Raw genomic sequence first — 21717 nt, 5'->3', positions numbered from 1 at the left:
TGAGCTTCTTTCCAAGATCTGGGTCCTAGTTCTTGTAACTTGTGTCCTATTTTGCCTTGGTAACATGCCTCGGACCCTAGTCCTATAGAGAAACTCTTACTACTTCAAGTTAAAATTCACAAATTCCGGCAGGACTTCCCGGGTGGTCCAGTGGTTATGACTCCACGCTCCCAACGCAGGGGACACAGTTTCAGTCCCTGGTTGGGGAAGATCCCGCATGCCACGCAACACGGCCAAAAAAAAAAAAAAAAAAAAAAAAAGATAGTAAGAAAATAAAATTCCCGGGCTTCCCTGGTGGCGCAGTGGTTGAGAGTTCACCTGCCGATGCAGGGAACACGGGTTCGTGCCCCGGTCCAGGAAGATCCCACATGCCGCGGAGCGGCTGGGCCCGTGAGCCATGGCCACTGAACCTGAGCGTCTGGAGCCTGTGCTCCACAACGGGAGAGGCCACAGCAGTGAGAGGCCTGTGTACCACAAAAAAATAAAAACTAAAAAGAAAAGAAAAGAAAATTCCCTCAGGCCAATTGCCTACTGAAATACCTACCTGTAACTGCTGTCCACTGCCATGTATTTAGGATTCTACTGGCATGCTGGACTATAGGTCTGTCAAATCTTTTTTTTTTTTTTTTTAGGCCACACCTCATGGCTTGTGGGGATCTTAGTTCCCCACCCAGGGACTGAACCCGTGCCCCCTGCATTTTAGGAGTGCAGAGTCTTAACAACTGGACCACCAGGGAAGTCCCTGGGTCTGTCAAATCTAGTGCCAGCTTCATCCCAGGCAAAGGGTCTAATCCCATCTTTTGGCAATGCCTAGCAATATCTCTCTCAAAATGAAAGGGTATCTAACCTCTTTTAAAACATGATGCCCCATCAGAAAAGCAATATTCAGATGTTATCTGATAACTCTCTTGTTATAGATACTATACTTTTATTAAATGAATTGAAGTCACCTTGACTATAAAATCATCAAACTTTTAAAACATGACTTTCTAAACATCTTTACCATGCTGGGTACTTTATCTTCTACTGATTGACACAAAATATATGCTTGCCCTATAATATGAACTGCATCATAACTGAATCATAACAAAGCAAAAGTTGGAAAGGGGAAATTGCAAAAAGAATTATATCAAAGATGATCAAAAAGATCTCTAGCAACTATAATCATAAATTACTATAAGCGAAAGTGAAAATGATGGATTTAATGGATTACCTGCCCAAGTTATTTACTCAAATACCAAGCAGCAATTTCTTTACCATAAAAGCGTTTCTATATTTTATTTTCCTTACACTAGAGAGAAGTCTCAGGTGTATTTAGTTACACTATCAATTTACCATCTCATTAAATTCTGAAAAAAAATTATAAAGCATATTTGGAATTATGACTGCAAAACAAAAACACCACCAATGAAGAACCCTTATTTTGTTTCTGAAAATTTTATTTCAGTTTAAACAAAAAAACAAATGTCATTTATGTCATCCAGGTGGGAGAGTATGATCATCCTTTGTAGCTGTTAGCTGGCAAACTTCAAATGTTCCAGATGATACTTAACTCCCAGAGAGATAACGAAAATAAGTCAGAAAGATTAGAAACAGATTTACATGAAGTCACGTCAGAAAATCTGAGAAAGTGACGCCTAATGCTTTGAGAAATTCTGTTTCCACTAATACTCAGAAGAATAGGTTCTTAAAGATCAGGAGGAGGTGGCTTATACTATAAGTTTTAGACACAGTGATACGCACTTTCGTCAGTTTCATATGATTGTTAGGATTCAAGATGTTATTTAAAATCTAGATGTAGGTCCAGACAGTTAGTCATTGCCAACAATGGAAAATGTACATTTCGTTAGAGGAAACAAAAATGTGACTATTTGCATCTTGTCTTAATTTACAATTAAGTCCAATTTTAATGTTTACAAAAAAAAAAAAAGACACAGTAGCTTTGTTACATACCTGAAAAAGATTCCAAATAGAATGTCCCTATTGACAACCACAACCAAGAAATTCGAATTTAGTCTACAGATTTTATTTCTGATCATATAATAAACTTTCAGTTATTTCTTTGAGCCTGCTTTCTGCTAACAATGTTCAACTTCTCAGATAATTACATCACTGATTTCCGAGCTCTCCTTTCACTGTATTTTCCCCCTTTAACTAAGATGTACCTAGAAATAAGAAGACAACTCGGATAGCTGTAATGGCCTTCAATAATTCTGTCTTACTAATTAGTTGATCTTATTCCAGTGAAGACTAATGTCAAATTTATCCAATAGTCTTTGATTTCAGAATTACTTATAATAGTAGAATACTGCATCATATACAGAAATCTTGATCGATAATCTTCTACTTACATCTCATAACCAGTTTTCTTTCTAAACAAACTATTTACAAATGTAAAATATGCAATATTGTTTAAAATAGATATACAATATATAGTTTCTACATTCTCAGACAGGCTTAAAAATGAGGTAATAAACACTTAACTGATTAAACCTTTTACCATTCCAGAAATGGCTTAGGGAAATAATAACAATTTTTTTTCTTAAGTCTTTTCATGTTTTCTTTGAATGCTTCTGAGTACCTCCTTTTCTATTCTGAAAAATTATGTAAAAAATCCTTAAGTTTTGTTGGATAGTCTGTCATCACCCCAGTTGCTCCCAAATCAAAAGCTCTTTTGTATTCCTGCTCTTCATTTAATACCCAAACATACACCTGAAAATTAGAAACATGAGAAATATGAGGAGAAATGTTAAAATAGAAAATTATTTTTATGGTAGCATTTATCCACTACAATCTCAGCACACTTAAAAATAACCTGCAATTTTAAGAAATCGTTGAGCCCTTTAAACAAATTCCACTTTGCTCATTAAATATGACCGTCCCACCTCTCGGCTTCAGCTATTCTCACCAATACATAGGTGAATTCTGAAACGCCAATACTTTCTTGTTAACTGTAAGGCAGAGCTTAAGGTCTTCATATGAGAACCAGTAAAGCAGCAGAAGCAGAGTCAGGACCATAGTAAGTCAGTTAAAAGTTCCTGCCCCTTAAACTTGTGTTAAACTGCTAAACTATGCTGTTTCTAAAATGCATCATTCCAAAAACTTACCTGAATGCCTCGGGCAGTGAGGTGGTCGAACAAAGCTTTTCTCATTAGTAGACTAGAAAAGAAAAGCACAACAGATTTAGGTACTCCTTAGCCCTAAAGGAGCACTAAAATTAGTCTTCAGTCCTAACTTAGTCAATTTAAAGTTTATAATTCCTAGTTGAACTTAATCCCAACGTTTTGGCAATATAACCAACGGCCTCAAGCAATAATAGCTACTGTGGATGCATTTGTATCTTAACTGCTGAAACTCCTTTCTACTCCTTGCTGCCATTAGATCCCCAGGAGATGTATTCTTATTGAAGCAGCTCAGTGCATAAGGGGCTTCCTCACTTTCCTTGCTGGCACCATAATGAGAGTGAGAAATAACTGGGAAGTCGGTGTCCCTAACTTTCCAAGTTAAAATAAAGCAGTGAACTTGGGTCAAATTCTATAACATCACAGTCCATTTACAAAATGAATTAGTCTTTTGTGAGCTATCTTAGAAACTTAATGTCCAGGACTTCCCTGGTGGCGCAGTGGTTAAGAATCCGCCTGCCAATGCAGGGGACACGGGTTTGAGCCCTGGTCTGGGAAGATCCCACATGTCGCGGAGCAACTAAGCCCATGCGCCACAACTACTGAGCCTGCATGCCACAACTACTGGAGCCTGCATTCCTAGAGCCCGTGCTCTGCAACAAGAGAAGCCACCACAATGAGAAGCCCACCCACCACAACTAAGAGTAGCCCCCGCTCACCACAACTACAGAAAGCCCCCGTGCAGCAACAAACACACAACACGGCCAAAATAAATAAATAAATAAATGTATATTAAAAAAAAGAAACCTAATGTCCATTAATTACACTATCCTTTATATAGGAGAAAAAAAAGCATTTTTTTTCAGTTCCAAATAACTAACTTAAAAATGAACTTTTAGAATACAAATCACTTGAGCAAGATGGGAACTTACTGTACTGAAAAGCTACACATACTATTTCTATTCTGTTTATGTCTATTAGAATGATTAAGTAACAGAAACTAAAAATCATATGCATTTAACACCAATTAAAAATGCATCCTTAAAAACTAGAAATTAAATCAGGAATACAGCAGAAAAGAAGAAACCCTGTGGCACAGAGAAAAGATACAACTAGTTTTCCAACTCTGAAAGAGGAGCTAGTGATAAAAGGTTGTGATTTATGACTATTACTTAAGCATTCAAGGTTCCACTTTAAAGCAAAGTATAGCACAATAACTTTGTGGGTTTTACCTAACATTAAACTCAACATGTCTTAGAATTTAATGCATTTTATCTAAAGTAGATGCCCACCATATAGACAGGGCTTCCTTTTTGCTGTTAAGTCTCGCTGCAGATTTTCCTGAGAGATGTGCCATTAGTCAATATATACTCTTACATATATTGCATTGCTATACACACTTCTTTTCACTGTATTTTTGACTGCAGGCTCGTGGATATATAGTAGCAGAGCCGGGATATATACCCATCCCCTCTACTTAGTGACTAAGTAGAGGGGATGGGTATATATCCCGGCTCTGCTACTAACCAGCTACATAACGCCAAGCACTGTAAATCATCTAACATCGGGTAGGTGGGTGCTCAGTTTTCTCCTGAGTTTGATGAGATTATCTCTCAATTCTTCTTAAGGTTTTGTGACTAGCAATTAAGCTAGTTCTAAATGATTCGTACATCATCCATTTGTATAGTAGATGTTCAACACATCCCTGTTACAAATTACATGTAGAAAGCCTGCTCTAAATTATAAGCATCGTATTTAATAGAGTTAAAACAATAATTTGTATATCAAGAAACTAAAATTCTTACATATCAGAAAGCCAGATGAGAAACTTTTGACTTCTGGACATGGTGTGTGGTTCTTTTAGCCTGAGGCAAAATAAAATTTAAATCATAAATTAGAAACACAGGAATGTATCAGTGTGATAAAATAAAACAAGTACAAAAACAAAAAGAGTGCCTTGTCTGCACTTAGTATATGTTTAAAAAATATTTGGAAAAGGGTAAAAATAAGTTCAAACAAAGCCCATTTGGGTTTTCTATTTTCATTGATTTCAAGCTAATTTTTGGCTACCACAATTCAAAGGTTAAAATTAATAAGTTATCTTTCCAGAGACCCTGGGTGCCCAGAACTCATGTCTCTTCTCTTTTCTGGTGAAGCCTCTTTCTTTTGCTTTGTCTGCTGTAATTTTGTTATGTAGTAGATTTAAACACACAACCAAACTTTACTATGGATTAAAAGATATTTGGGGTAAAAATGAGACTAAAAAAACCCTAAAGGCATTTTTTTCTTTCACTTTCAATGTTTTAAGACCTAGGCCCTGTCCTTTTAAAATATCTCTCCTACTCAAAGAGTATACATGACTTTTAGACCTAAGCTGAGCTCCTTCTTCAACCTCTTTGATGCTTAGAGCAGCACCTGTGTCATTAACTCTGGGTTGTGTCCAGAGACATCTCTGATTAGTCAGTCTCTCTACTACAAAGATTCCTCAGCTTCTTTCTAAGTTAAACAGCACAGAGTGATTTTTATTCTCCCCAGATCTTCATTTCTTATTTCGTTTCTAACTCCTATCTGCACTAAATTCATTTTTTTAAAAATAAATTTATTTATTTTTATTTTTGGCTGGGTTGGGTCTTCGTTGCTGCGCGCAGGCTTTCTCTAGTTGCGGCGAGCAGGGGCTACTCCTCGTTGCGGTGCGCGGCCTCTCATTGTCATGGCTTCTCTTGTTGCAGAGCACAGGCTCTAGGCGCGCAGGCTTCAGTAGTTGTGGCACATGGGCTTAATAGTTGTGGCTCACGGGCTCTAGAGCACAGGCTCAGCAGCTGTGGTGCACGGGCCTAGTTGCTCCGCGACATGTGGGATCTTCCTGGGCCAGGGATCGAACCCATGTCCCCTGCATTGGCAGGCAGACTCTCAACCACTGCGCCACCAGGGAAGCCCACTAAATTCATTTTTTGTCTTTTTCTCTGAATTCAGTTTTAATTTGAAGCTCTCTAAATAAACTCCTCTTTTCCCACTAACTCTAGCCCAGGTAGAAGGTCCTGATTGCAATTTCAGGAATCCCAAGAATTTAATAACTCAAAATACTAGTTATTGACAACAAATGATTATGTTGTCTTAGGAAGTACCGTCTTTCATTAAAAAAAATAATAGGGACTTCCTTGGTGGCGCAGTGGTTAAGAATCTGCCTGCCAATGCAGGGAACACGGGCTCTATCCCTGGTCCAGGAAGATCCCACATGCTGTGGAGCAACTAAGTCCGTGAACCACAACTACTGAGCCTGTGCTCTAGAACTGCGAGCCACAACTACCGAGCCCCCGAGCCACAACTACTGAAGCCCACGCGCTCTAGGACTTGTGCTCCGCAACAAGAGAAGCCACCGCAATGAGAAGTCCGCACACCGCAACGAAGAGTAGCCCCTGCTTGCCGAAACTAGAGAAAGCCTGCGCACAGCAACGAAGACCCAACGCAGCCAAAAATAAATTTTTAAAAATAATAATAATAAAATATACAAACACATAATATCCTACCAGTGTCTTAATCCATAATCATTTTTTAGAGAGAAAAATTAATTCTATGAAGTTTGTTCATATGTCTATTTTTTAATAATATTTGCTTCTGAAAGGAACACGTGGAGATGATCTAGAGAGTACAACAGTACACTCTGGACCAGAGGAAAGCTAAGTGCTTTAGGAATAAATGGTTAGGAATTATTTTAATCTAACAAACAAAAATGGTTTGTTTGTAGGCAAGAATGATTTCTGCTGTTTTGTTTCAGAAACAGCTACAAACACTGCTAGTAAATGTGATTGGGAATAGATAAAATAAACATACTCATAACTAACAAACTCAAACTGGAAGACAAGCATGAAACATAGATGCTGAGTACAGGGGTACTGATCAACTTGTTTCTCTTAATGACATTTCCTAATGACTTATGTACTAATGTTCAGCTTGATTTTTTTTGAAGTTCTGTGGGGATGAAAAGAGTTTTCATGCAGGTGAAGTCACATTTAAATGATCTCAGAAGCTCTGAATTCCTTTGTCATGGCTCGGTTATTATTAGAAATGTATAGCTAGGAATGACATTATAAGAGTAGGGGATTGTGAGATGAAGCTCTCTAATAATGACGATAAAGATAATTTAACAATAAAAGTTATCATTTATTGACTGCTTATTATTTGCCAGGCAATGCTAAGTGTTTTATATATTTTTATCTTTGTAGTAAATTAGTGTGTGAAAAGCAAGGCTTTATACCCAGCAGAGAAATTACATAAATATGGAATTACATAAATATGTTAGTTTTATAAAAACTAACTCTATCCTTTTCTTTCTCCCATCTCCAGAGGTTTTTTTGCATTGTTGTTGTTGTGGTGGTGGTGGTGATTTAATACTAGTGGTGAATTTGGAGCTTAATGGAATTTCAGCTGGGTATAGTTGTCAATCAAGCAGAAGGAAGTAAGGGAAGTTGGAGGGCAATTGCTATTAGATGTTTCAATGATTAAGCTCAATTCTTTTTACCTGACTTCTGAGTACACAGGCACTGAAAGTCATTGTTACCTGAAATGGGTCAGGTAAATACTTTAAAACCTTTATTATTCATTTTAGAGAATGAATCTGAATTATATCAAATACGGAAATAACTAGAGCAATCTATTCTTTATCATTGATATCAACAAGTCTTCGTCTTAGTTTTCCTGTAATTGAGAATTGATGAAAACAGGGTAACCACTTACTTCAGTATGATAGAAGGCATTGGGATTTCAAAAAACTGTTCTCGAATGGGCACAAAGGGCAAGAGGCCAGTGAAGAACAGGCCAAGAATGAGCAGAACACGTTGTAAACTGAAGAGTATAGGAATTTCTGAATTCTAAAAGACACAAACAATATTGTTCAAATAAAGAGGTTTATTTCACAACCTTCAAAATTTCCCAAGACTGTATCTTGACATCTGTTAAAAGTACTCCCTGAATTATCAATATCCATTTCTAACACACCACACTTAGAAATGACTAGTCCTTGACAAATGGCTCAGGATCTATCTTGGAGGCCTATAGTATTAATTGATACTCAAGTTTCTCTATTCTCTACTCTCTGCTTTTGCAATACCATTTCTGTCTGTTACTGCTTGTCCTTATCAGTAGAGATTAAACATACCAAGTTTAATGGAACAAGATAAAGAAATAAAATATTCAGTAACCATCTACATATTCAATAACCATATATATAATAAATTTTTAAACAGTATATGATACAGATATGAATATAGATATATATTAATGGTGTTGACAATATGTCACCTTTCAGCTACATATACATATTTTCAAATGTAAATAGGACTTTGTAAACTAGTCCAAGAATCTAACCACCCTTCTAAGTTTCTATTACAAAATGTGTTCATCAAGATTCCCAAACCCTTCAACTGCAAGCTTCATATATATGTGAACTCTTTTCATCTTGCAAAACTGAAACTCTGTACCCAGTAAACAGCTCCCCATACCCGCCTCCTCCAGCTCCTCCTATGTCTGTCTTTAAAACAAATAAACATTATAATAAATTTGAATATTTCTGAATAAAAGTAACATATTGAAAAAATCATGCAAAAACATAATTTATTTTCAATATTAGCTCTAAATTACCTACTTCTTTATTTTTTAAAAATGGAGTAAATAAGTTTGAGGACTTCTTTTGCTCCTAAGTTCACACGCTGCTTTGTAATATTTTCAGTTTATTTATATACAGGTGTTCCAGCTGCAACACAGTATACAAGTCCCTGAAAAAAACTTTGATTTATGCAAACTCACACACTAAGAATAACAGAGCTCATAGGAGGAAATAGGGCTAGGGGCTGACCCTCAAAACTTATGCAACTTTGGAACCAGAGAACTAAAAACAGTAACTGGTACCTCTGGAGAGCCATGCAAGGTCACTGGTAGGAGAGGGCTAGGAGCGGTATGCTGGCATACCGCTGGCATAATAACTGGTTGTCCCTGTATTCAGTTAGAATATCTGGAATGGCACCCAGGCATTAGTATTTTTTGAAACAATTCCGGTAATTCCAATACACAGCCAAGGATAAAAACAACTGCATTAAGTATGAGTGAATAAAAAGTCATTAGATGAGAATAAGTGCCACATATTTTTCCCAGCACCACTGTGTCCCCCACTTTCTTTTATTTTTATATTTTTAGTTTCTAGCATCTGGGAATTAAAGAGCTAATATGAAATTCTCATAAATCATACTTTAAGAATTGTAAAAGATACATGACTTAATTATATAGCATGTTCATAATACGAATGACAATTATTGTTGAGACATTCTTACTAAGGTGTTTGAAAATTGCTGCTGAAAATTTTGGAGTTTTTAAATTCTAAAATGACAGAAAGCCAGAGGCTTCTAGAAAAATATGTGAATCAAGGGAAAAGTTCTGTGATTCTGGACCAAAAGTGAACTTACTTTTAATTTTGAAATAATTATAGAGTCACAGGAAGTTATAAAAATACAGCAGAGGGCTTCCCTGGTGGCGCAGTGGTTGAGAGTCCGCCTGCCGATGCAGGGGACACGGGTTCGTGCCCTTGTCCGGGAAGATCCCACATGCCGCGGAGCGGCTGGGCCCGGTGAGCCATGGCCGCTGAGCCTGCGCGTCCGGAGCCTGTGCTCCGCAACGGGAGAGGCCACAACAGTGAGAGGCCCGCATACCGCAAAAAAAAAAAAAAAAAAAAAAAAATACAGTAGAGTCTTGTATATCCTTAACCCAGCTGCCCCAAATGGTAAAATTTGATGTAGCCAGATGTATCAAAACCAGGAATTGACATTGATATATTACTGTTAGTTAGACTGTAGACCTTATTCGGTTTTCACCATTTTTAAAACCTGTGCTCATTTGTGCATGTGTATAGTTCGATGCAATTTTAACCCATGTATAGATTTGTGTAACCTCCACCACAATCAAGGTACAGAACTGTTCCATCACCACACAGAAACTCCCTCCTGCTACTTCTTTGTATTCGCACCCACACCCAGTCCCTGTCCTCTGGGAGCCACGAATCTGCTCTTCATGTCTGTAGTCTTGAGAATGTTATATAAATGTAATCATATAACCATTTGAGGTTAATTTTTTTCACTAAGCAAAATGCCTTCTAGGACCATCCAGGTTGTTGCATGTGCCAGTAATTCATTCCCCGTTACTGCTGAATAGTATTACATTGTATGGATGTGTTAGTTTGTTCAGCCACGTACTCACTGAAGGGCATTTGGCTCATTTCTAGGATTTTGGTATTGTGAATAAATCTGCTATAAACATTCATGTATAGGTTTTTGTGTGCATAGTTTTCATTTTTCTGAGATAAATGCCCTAGAGTAAGATTGCTGGTTAATATGATAAGTGTATGCTTAGTTTTGTAAGAAACTACCCAGCTAATTAAGAGAGTGGCTGTTCTATTTTACATTCCCACCAGCAACGCAGGTGAGATCCAGTTTGTCTTCTCTAGCATTTGCTATTATCACTATTTTTTAATTTGAAAAAATTTTTTGAATGATGTAAAAAGATCAGCCGGTCATGAAGCCTCCAGTATACTATCTCCCTTCTAATGACATGTGAAAATACTATCAGACAATGATTAGTTATGGAAGTCTCAGTCCTAAATTGTTGGAGACCTGAAGCCACTCAGCCCATTGATTATTCTGTTCTCTCCTTTTGTACACAGATACCTTGGGATCTCACAGAGCCTGCTGCACATAAATAAAACTTACTTGCCTTAATGAGAGCCTCATTACTTTTAATTGTACTTTTAATTGTAATGGTTCTTGAATCTATGCTTTTGCCTTCTTTGCTAGGAAGGAACGCCTTCTCAAAAGAATTCTTTGTATTTTAGAATTACTACTTGTGTCATGATATTCCTTCTGCACTATCACTTGTATTCTGAAAGAGAATCTTCAGTGTTTAAGGTCTTTTAACACTTTGAATTTCAAATCCTCTTAGCTGATTATATAGCTAAATTTGCTTATAGAGGCTTAGTGTACCATTTCAAACTATATCAACTTAATTTTTTATAGATATATTTTCTTCAAACAGAAAAATTTCAGTTGGTGGATGGCCCTACTTTTATATACTACCTGAAAATCATGATCCTGGCTTAATTTGATTAATTCTATTTGGGAGGTACGGTAAAGAAAGCTTGAGCTATAGAGTTGAAGGACTAAATACTTTCCTTAATTCAAAATTACACAAAAAATTTTGATTAACTAACAAAAACTAGACACTAAAAAATAGAAATCATATTTTGTTTTATAATATACATAATAAAATTAATAAAATGTTGGCAAACAACTAATATTACCATGTGAAAATAATAATTCTGTGAGCCAGTCCAATTATATTGAACTTAAATTGCAAGGTCCACTATCTCTACTAAATCCATTGTCTATAAATTCATCATCTTTATTCGTAAATTTCTGGTTAGTTGCTTCCATCCAGTACCGTCTGCCTTTGCATCAAGGCTATGAAATAAAGATATTAAAAAAATTATTACTGTATTTACTTAACATTTAAAGATACACAACAGCAACAAAAATAGATCATTCTGTATCATTTATGAAGCTTACCTCTTTGTAGCACTTTTCTACAATTTCATAACTGGCATTACCCCACACTGTTATGTGTTCTCGTCTGTACTGCTTCACCAACTCTGAAACCTACATGTGAAAATTCAAAATTTTTTGTAAATCCACTTACATGATTTCACTTAAAAAATGGATTACAACTGACTATCTGCCAGTGTATACTATAAAATTTTGGAAGAACTGATACACAAATTCAGATTATTTTATAAAGTACAAGAAATTACATTTTACCATTATATGATTTATTTAATAGAATACAACTGTTTAGTAATTTGCTATAAACTAAGTACAAGTGAAACAAGTGAAACTAGAAGAAGTTAATTAGGTAAATGCCAGAGCGATGGGTTCACAGAAGCTCACTTTTATCCATGCCTGCGACATGACAAGTCACTCTGAAACAGGCTTTCCTACAGTACAGTGATGTCTTCTACCAGGGCAGTATTTGAAACAATACTGATCCCTAGAGTATCACATTTCCTTGAACATTATCAATCTATGCAGGCACCTACTCTAGCCTTATTTAGTTTGGATGAAATCGGATGCAACACACTCAGAGGACACAATGCCTTAAGTACCTTCTTAATCAGCAAATTGTTGTTGACTTTGATATCGATGTTAATAGGAGTGTTAGGAAAGGCCTCAAAAACTTCCTTCAGTAACGGAATTCGGTTATCTTTTCCTTCACACTGGCATGCTGAGAAAGCAAGATTTTTAAATGTATTTTTAAAAGATAACTTACAGTTTTTTGATGATTAGAAAAGTTATAGTATGTAGTCATAGTAGGACACTTACAAAATGATGAAAAATATAAAGAAGAAAAGAAAAATCGTCTAAAAATCCAACAACTTAGATAAAACCATTGTGATCATTTGGTGTATCTTCTCTCCTCTTTTCTTCCTATGCATAATCTAATTAGAGTTATAATATAGGGTCCCTTCAGATTTTAAGCTGATTTTTTCACATAAGTAAAAATAAGTATTGCATGTTAATATGCTCTATTTATGATTATGATTAAAATTTTTTTCCATTAAATTTTTTGAGATAACTGTAGATTCACATGCAGTTGTAAGAAATAATACAGAGATCTGTGCAGGCTTTACCCAGATTCCCCAATGGTAACCTCTTGCAAAACTACAGTACAATATCATGACCATGATATTGACATTGATATAATCCACTGATCCTATTCTGTAATTATTATTTTAAAAGGTTTTAAAATACTCCACTGAGTAGCTATACAACAATTTAATTTTTAAAATTTAACCATTCCCCTTGAAGGGGAGCATAGTTTGCCCCTGCAAAATATGCCATTTTGACATAAGGATTATTTTGAAGTGAATGCAATTGAGAAGCAGCAGATACAAGAAAAGCTCTCTGCTCTTCCCCTATCTGCCTAAAAATAAGACTTAAATTATACAAAAATTAATCAACAGCAACCCTTGACCCTTGTCAGCACCAAAGGACTCTACATAACAAACTACTGACTAGCCTTTATCTTCCATTAATCCCCTATATATTTACCTTTCCACAATTTGCCACCCTGGACACTCAAAGTCCTTTTCCTTTGTCTTGTTACTTCTCTGAAAATTTATTGGTTTTTTTTGTTTGTTTTGTATATTTGTTTAAGATGCTATATAAACTCAAGTTCTAGCCATGCCTTTGAAAAACTTATCCCTGAGTTTCTCCTATGACATATACATATTAATAAACTTCTGTTTTTCTCTTGTTAATCTCTTTTTTTGTTACAGAGTCCAGCTGAGAACCTAAAAGGATAGAAGAAAAAAAATTTTTTCATCCCCTTGACCCTACTAGTGGATACTGAGATTGTTTCTAAAGTTTTGCTGTGACATCATCATTGAATTTTTCAGAGACTGAGAATATGTTTAGGCAAGGGAAATACATGCTAATCAGTAATGGGTTGAAGAATTATATCAATGCAGTTATTCAAAGAAAACTGAATCATGAAAAAATCAGAAGAGAATTTTAAACATTCTTTTTATTTCCTGAGGGTCATTTTCTTTATTCTTTCCCTAGTTCCTTTTGCCTCTAATCACTCTAATCACTAATCACATATAATATACTACACATACTATATAACGATTATAAAATTTCCCCTTCCACCTGAAACGTCAATTCCACTAATCTGTGAATAACAAAATGGTGAAAGATCCTTTATTTCATCTTCATTGTACGACAAATCAAAACAAAGAAGCATATCAAAAAAAAGTAAATTAAATCCATGTCAGAAAACTTTTTTTAATAAAGACTCATGTGAAAAGCAGGATGTGAATGGGGGAAAAAAAAAAGAAAAAATCTGTTACTGTTTTGTCTGTTCTGTATTCTATTCTTATTGCCTTTTTACTACCCCTTGTAATTCAGATAGGGCTCTGGGTCATTCTGATGGGACTGTCAATCATTTGGCTTTGCCTCCCTGGCCACAGAGAAAGCACATGACCTTTTAAACATAACAATATGGACCACAGGTGATGTTGTCTGAAATCCTCAGCTGAATGGATCATGTACTTTTGATGTTATCAGAGGTCCATCTTTATGTGGAGAAGGTGTGCCTGAGAACAAAGCTAACATCGATGAAAGTAGACCCAAGAAATGGAGATAAGAGACAAATTATTGCTTGAGCAACTGGAATCAGTTATGTTTGAAGGCATATAACCTCTACACTTTTTAGTTATGAGAAGAAATAAATTCTTTTCAATAAACTTTTCTTAAACTATCTTGAGGGCTTCCCTGGTGGAGCAGTGGTTAAGAATCCGCCTGCTAATGCAGGGTTACATGGGTTTGATCCCTGGTCTGGGAAGATCTCACATGCAGCGGAGCAACTAAGCCCATGCGCCACAACTACTGAGCCTGCGCTCTAGAGCCCGCGAGCCACAACTACTGAGACCACGTGCCACAACGACTGAAGCCCACACACCTGGAGCCCGTGCTCCACAACAAGAGAAGCCACCGCAATGAGGAGCCCACGTACCGCAACTAGAGAAAGCCCACGAGCAGCAACGAAGGCCCAATGCAGCTAAAAATAAATAAATTAAAAAAAAAAATCCAGATTAAAAAACATACAGCAAACTATCCTGAGATGGATTTCAAGTACTTAAAACTCAAAGAGTTTGGACTTAAACTACAGAATTGAACTATAAAACTTAATTTAACATTATTTATTTATTTATTTATTTTTGTCTGCATTGGGTCTTCGTTGCTGCTCACAGGGTTTCTCTAGTTGCTGCGAGCGGGGCTACTCTTCATTGCGGTGTGTGGGCTTCTCATTGCAGTGGCTTCTCTTGTTGTGAGGCATGGGTTCTAGGTGCACAGGCTTCAGTAGTTGTGGCATACGGGCTCAGTAGTTGTGGCTTGCAGGCTCTAGAGCACAGGCTCAGTAGTTGTAGCACAGGGCTTTAGCTGCTCCACGGCATATGGGATCTTCCCGGAGCAGGGATTGAAGCCGTGTCACCCTGCATTGGCAGGCGGATTCTTAACCACTGCGCCACCAGGGAAGTCCCTGAACTATAAAAGTTAATTATTGTTAATACATAAAAGTTTAGCTATTGGGACCTCCCTGGTGGCGCAGTGGTTAAGAATCCGCCTGCGTTCAAACCCTGGTCTGGGAAGATCCCACATGCCGTGGAGCAACTAAGCCGTTGTGCCACAACTACTGAGGCTGCGCTCTAGATCCATGAGCCACAACTACTGAGCCCGAGTCCCACAACTACTGAATCCAGCGCACCTAGAACCTGTGATCCACAACAAGAGAAGCCACCGCAATGAGAAGCCTGCACACTGCAATGAAGAGTAGCCCCCTCTCACTGAAACTAGAGAAAGCCCACGCACAGCAACGAAGACCCACGCAGCCAAAAGTAAATAAATAAATAAATGTATATATTAAAAAAAATTAGCTATTGTTTTTACCTACCTAGCATCCTTCCTTCCCTTGGAAAACTGCATCTCCTTCATTCCAAATTGTTCTGGTTGGGCTGTCAAAAACATGACCCACTCCCCACTTACTCTCACAGTAGGCATACGACCTAGGTCTGGCCAATCATAATAGCCTATCTCTTTGTCCACAGTGAATAGTTCAAGATGGACACATGATCCAAGTTGGGCCAATCAGTGTCTTTCTCTAGAACTTTTCCTTTCCCTGGGGTCACAGTACAGGCAGGATGTGAATTTACAGTTATCAGTGATCATGTTCCTGCCACATGGCCCAAATCCATAAGACCCAAGAGAAGCAGAACAATGGAATAAAGCCAGAAGAGTCCTTTTTTGTACCCAAGGATCCAAAAATGTTTAATATCAGATCCACCACATCTTAGAGAGTTAATGATAAAATAAATGTCTTTTTTTCCCCTTAAGCTAGTGTAAACTGGTTTCTGTTACTTATAACCTAAAAAGTCTGAACATGATGTTCTATCTGCACAGTCCAATAGGGTAGCCACTAGCCACATAGGGCTATTTAAATTAAAATGAAATAAAATTTAAAATTCAGTTACTCAGGTGCACTAGCCACATTTCAAGTGCTTAGTAGTCACATGTGGCTATTGACTCTTGTATCAGACAGTGCAAGTGTAGAACATTTCTATCACTATAGAGAGCTCTATTCAGACGATGCGATTCTAGTTAAATAAAAATTTTGTTAGCTTATTAAGTGTGGAAAAATTAATTTTGCAGTCAAAAGAATTACCATGGGCAATAGCTATTCACACCCAAGTAAGATGTATGCAAGGATCAACCTAGAAAGAGATCAAACAGACAAAACTAACTTTGGAACAGCAAAATGACACATCATAAGAATAATATTGCATCAAACAGTGGGGGAAACAAGGAAATAAAAATGTGCTAAGAGAAAAATGTGTGCTAAAGTGATGTAAAGGTATTTAAATTAGATGACTTGGACAGCAGAGAGTATAGAAAAAGAGTTGGAGGAGGAAGTTGTCCCAGTATTGTTTTGGGCAGAGAATAACCAGCTGGGAAATACTACCAAAAGGGAAAGAGGAAAATAACAGGAAAACAAGAACGTTAGACTAGGAGTATGCCATAGGATGTGTTGGGTGATGGAACAAGTGAAGTAGCTCTGGAGCATGCTAGAACTTTAAAACTTATCACCATAGTCAACTCTGATTATCCAAATTATGTATTTTCCATGAAAAAGAGGTTGCTTTCAAGTAAGCAGGATAGATAATAACAAACCCTTTGGTTAACACATTTTTATGTTCCTTCTTTAAGTTTCCTTTTTAATGTAGCCTGTGGCACATCGAAGCATCTCCTCTCACTGCCGCGGCCTCTCCCGCTGCGGAGCACAGGCTCCGGACGCGCAGGCCCAGCAGCCATGGCTCACGGGCCCAGCCACTCCGCGGGCACGCGGGATCCTCCCGGACCGGGGCACGAACCCGCGCCCCCCCCGCATCGGCAGGCGGACACCCGACCACTGCGCCACCAGGGAAGCCCCGAAGCATATTTTAAACGAAAAAACTTAATTCTTCTCCAGTTAAGTTGTGAACCACAAAGAAAGCAAGAGGCCTGAAATTTGTATGCCTCTGAGAGTTGACTGACTCTCTCTCTCTCTCTCCCTCTCTCTCTCTCTCTCTCTCTCTCTCTCTCTCTCTCTCTCTCTCTCTCTCTCTCTCTCTCTCCTCCTCCTCCCTCCAGTATTTAAAGAAAACAAGAGTTCCGAGCAGGGGAATAGAAGAGTAAAAAAATGAATGAGTTTCTGCCTAATCTGAGTCAAGTTTTTACAGTACTATATATTAGTCTGTTTCAGATGCAGTAAACTTCACATTGGAGGCATAGTCTTTAAGTTAATTATGATATGAGTTGAATACAATATGAACAAAAGTTAATTATTAAATTTGAGAGTATGTGGCATTGCCACTAATATGGGATTTGAAGAGATTCTGCAGAGAGGCAGTATAGATAGCTGAACACTGGCCTGGTAAGAAGACCTAGTTTCTGTCATTTATTTGTTGTACAACCTTAATCAAGTTCATTTACATCTTTAGGACTCTGTCATTTATTTGTTGTACAACCTTAATCAAGTTCATTTACATCTTTAGGACTCTGTTTCCTTCCTGTAACAGGAGGAGACAGGATTAGATGGTTTCAAAGGTCTCTTCAAGTTCAAAACTTTTATGACTATGTGGTAGATATAAAACCAGGAAAAAAATTAAAATATATTTTTTTCTCAAAGCATCTCATAATCTTTGTGAGGCTTTGGTTTTGCTCTCTACAAAGGGAAAACTAGGAAAAACTTCACTTATGAAATTTTCTTAACCTTCCCAAGTCCACAACTGACACCAATATTGAATAGCTTTGCAAGTATAATCCTACTAATTATAAGAATAAAAGGTGTTTCCTCAAATCAATAAAAGCTTAATGATACTTATCTAGAAGGCAAAGTCAAACAAACATCAGATCGAAACGTCCCGTAGAAATAACTGATGCAAACGGTTTTCTGATTTTTATTTGGCTTTCTAAGGTTTCTCAATCAAGGAGAAATTATACCAGCCAATTTTAAATTTAGCTCACAGAGCAGTTACAGTTCTTTTGAAAATTAATATCAATATATCCTTGGCTTAACCAAGGTTTCAACTATATGCAAGCCATACCAAGGACCATCACATGAGCATTTTGCACTTTTCCTGAGTTACATGTAAATCATTCAAAACATGAGGCTGAATTGTGAAGGTGAGGTAGCTCAGCACCTGTATCTTGAGGTTGTGTATTTTCCATCCTAACATGTTCCATCCTAACATAACTAACACATTGGGCCAAGGGACATATCTCTTTGTGTGAAATGTTCCCTCAAAAGAAAAAAAAAAACTGCTATGCTGGTGATTAAAAAGTGAAGATGACTAAGAAATGGATGGTTTATTTGAGTAATGGAATACTCTTAATAATTTAAAATATGGAGTAGCTAAATAACACAGAATGAAAAAATTATAGAATCAGTAAGGATCTGAAAGGGGTCGCTTCAATTTCTTTTCATTTATTCTTCTTATTTACGTTGGATTATTTACTACAAGTTATAGTAATATTCTAGAATTTGAAGCTTTAGAAGTATACAAGCTTTAGAAGTATGTGTTTCTTGTAATTAATATTCAGGCTTAAATGAACTGTATATAAATTTAGATAGAATGAGTCAGTTAAATCTTTGGGCATCATAATCTCAGGGTCAGATGACTATCAAGATTTCAGATTTGTAGGCCCGAGCAAACAAGCTTTGAGGGTAATACTTTTAGTTGGAACTTCTTATCACAAGATAATGCACATGTATTTCTAATTCTCAGCATAAATGAATACACTTTAGTGTAAATGTTTAATCTGCAAATGTAAATCATTACCTTTTTGAAATGAGACATCCAGTTTTCCAAGGTAAGGTGGGAGTTCCTTTAAAAGATATGACTGAAAAAAGTTAGCTCTCAAAAAACAAAAGTATTTTAGTGTCTTACATTAAGACATAAAGATTTGCTTCTTGAAAAACACAAAAATGAAACACTACAAATGTTTATATAGAAAACTCATTAGTAGAACATCCCCAACAGCAAACTGACCATATAATTACTTACTTTCATGACCTACAAGAAATCTGTACTGTCTAATACGGACCATTTGTCAATAATAAATACACAAAGATCTCAGCAGACAAATGTCAGGAATAGACAATTCAAAGGGGAAAAAAATCATAAAGGAGAATCTTTAAACTCACTAATAAGCAAATGCTAATTAAAATTTAATCTAGCAAATTAGGAAATTCTTGGTATAATCATAATGCCCCTAAATGGTAAGGGTGTGGCAAACTTGGAATTCTTTTAATATCAGATATAAAAAATCTTTTAAACACTTTAAAAGAGCAAGCTGGCAATAGCAACTTTCAATATATATCAAGAAACTATAATGTTCCTAATCTTTTACCCAATAATTTCCTTGCTGAGAGTTAATATAGGGAAATAATTTTAAACATAGAGAAAACTTTATCTTTACACATATAGATGTTCAGTGCAGTGTTATTTATAATGGTGAAAACTGAGAACTAATTCAAATGCCCAACAACAGAGGAATGGTTAAAGACAACTATATATCCACTCAATGGAATAACTTCAGTCATCTGAAATGTTTATGAAAAATAAGCATAGAATCTGAAAAGGCTAAATACTGTGTGATTCCAACTATATGACATTTTGGAAAAAGCAAAACTATGGAGACAGTAAAAAGATTAGTGATTGTCAGGGGTTGGGGGCAGGAAGGATGAATAGGCAGAGTACAGAGGATTTTTAGGGCAGTGAAACTATGTTGTATGACATTATATTAGTGGATTCATGTCATTTTCATGAATGTCATGTCAAAACCCATAGAATGTACAACACCGAAAATAAATCCTAATGTAAGCTATGAATTTTGGGTGATGATGCTGTATCAGTGTACATTCATCAGTTGTAACAAATGTACCACTCTGGTGCAGGATGTTGATAGTGGGGGGAGGCTGTACCTATGTGAGGTCAGAAAGTATGTGGGAAATCTCTATATTTTCTGATCAATTTTGTTGTGAATCTATAACTGTTCTAAAAAATAAAAGTCTATTAAAAAAAGAAAAAGAAAAAATGTATATCATGCCATAATGTTAGAGCGTTTAAAAATACAATATAAATAATATACAATGAGAACATAATTATGTAAAAAACGTTCAGGGTATACATACAGATAGTATCCTGTTAACATAAGTTTTTTTTAGGTAGTAGAATTAGGCATTATTTTTCCCTCCATTTATTAGTATTTACTATAATGAGCATGTAACTACTAAAATCAGATTTTTAAAGGGTTCTTTCCTATATCTGAAGACTAAAACTAATTCATATATTTAATCTGAATCAAATAAATTGTAGAATATGTCAAATAAATTGAACTCCAGTAGTTTTACATTTGAGGACTTTGGTAATTTTGTTGAAATAGTTATCAAAATAAGTCTCCACAGATGTACGTAATAAATACAAATCCTCACTGTAAGTCAGAATCGTTTTTTAACTTTCCTTTGACATTCATTATTTAAACACTATCTTTTTTTATTATTACTTATTGACGTGTTATCTGGCACTCACTGTTTATAAAAATCCTACAGGCCTTAATATCTACTAATTATTAGTTTATCATGCATTTTCACTTACACAGTACTTGAGATCAGAGATGTTTACATTGACTCCAGTTGATCTCTTTAGGTTCTCATCATGTGACACTACAACTTCTTCATCTTTTGTGATATGGCAGTCCAATTCCAACATATCAGTTCCAACTGTAACTGCACTGAAGAAATACAAAGAAGAATAATGACATTCTGAAACATAAGTAAACATTTAGGTTATATACATTAGATGAAAAAGTTCAGAGTTACAAATCAAAATAGTAGAAAATCCCATAATACTAAAATTTCTCCTCAAGACTATTATCTATTATGAATAATTGATATAAAAATATTCTAACTGAACTTAGAATAAGAGACTCATGTTGCCTCCTTTCCATAACTAGCAATCCTTAATTCTGGCAACCCAATATAAAGGAAAGAACACTGGACCAGAAGTTGAGATTTGGGCACCAGTTCCTGCTTTGCTATGAACTTGCTGGGTAACTTTGGGTGAGTAACTGCCCCTCTCTGAGCCCAATTTCCACATCTGTAAAATGAAAGCGTAAAGAACAAGAAAAGGATGCCCACTTTTGCCACTTAAATTCTGCATAGGATTATAAGTTCTAGAAGGGCAAATGAATAAGAAAAAAAAAAGCATCCAAATTGGAAAAGAAGAAGTAAAATTATCTCTATTTGCAGATGACATAATCTTGTATGTAGAAATAAAGGTTCCATATACACCACTGTCAGAACTAATAAACAAACTCAGTAAGGTTCTGGAATACAAAACAAACATACAAAAATCAGTTTTATTTCTATACAATAATAATGAAAATCTAAAAAGGAAATCATG

The 21717-nt window shown here is 36.2% G+C and overlaps 1 protein-coding gene across 1 annotated transcript in view; it reads right to left on the bottom strand.

Annotated features, from left to right (window-relative positions):
* Positions 1–625: 625 nt before the first annotated feature.
* The window catches only part of GDPD1 (glycerophosphodiester phosphodiesterase domain containing 1), a 52750-nt gene continuing 31658 nt past the window's right edge, over positions 626–21717 (bottom strand). The window contains exons 3-10 of the mRNA XM_022552657.2: positions 20911–21046; positions 19093–19138; positions 12319–12437; positions 11726–11815; positions 7857–7990; positions 4928–4987; positions 3108–3159; positions 626–2712 (exon numbers count right to left, since the gene is read on the bottom strand). Of these exons, the coding sequence (XP_022408365.2) occupies positions 2590–2712; positions 3108–3159; positions 4928–4987; positions 7857–7990; positions 11726–11815; positions 12319–12437; positions 19093–19138; positions 20911–21046 (760 nt within the window). The 3' untranslated portion in view covers positions 626–2589. The remainder of the gene's footprint in view (positions 2713–3107; positions 3160–4927; positions 4988–7856; positions 7991–11725; positions 11816–12318; positions 12438–19092; positions 19139–20910; positions 21047–21717) is intronic.

This window comes from Delphinapterus leucas, chromosome 19 (assembly GCF_059928025.1).
Source record: "Delphinapterus leucas isolate spDelLeu-1000000601 "Yukka" chromosome 19, BTC_Dleu_Yukka2, whole genome shotgun sequence".
Classification (NCBI taxonomy): Eukaryota; Metazoa; Chordata; class Mammalia; order Artiodactyla; family Monodontidae; genus Delphinapterus; species Delphinapterus leucas.
This window is presented reverse-complemented; position numbering and strand designations above follow the sequence as displayed.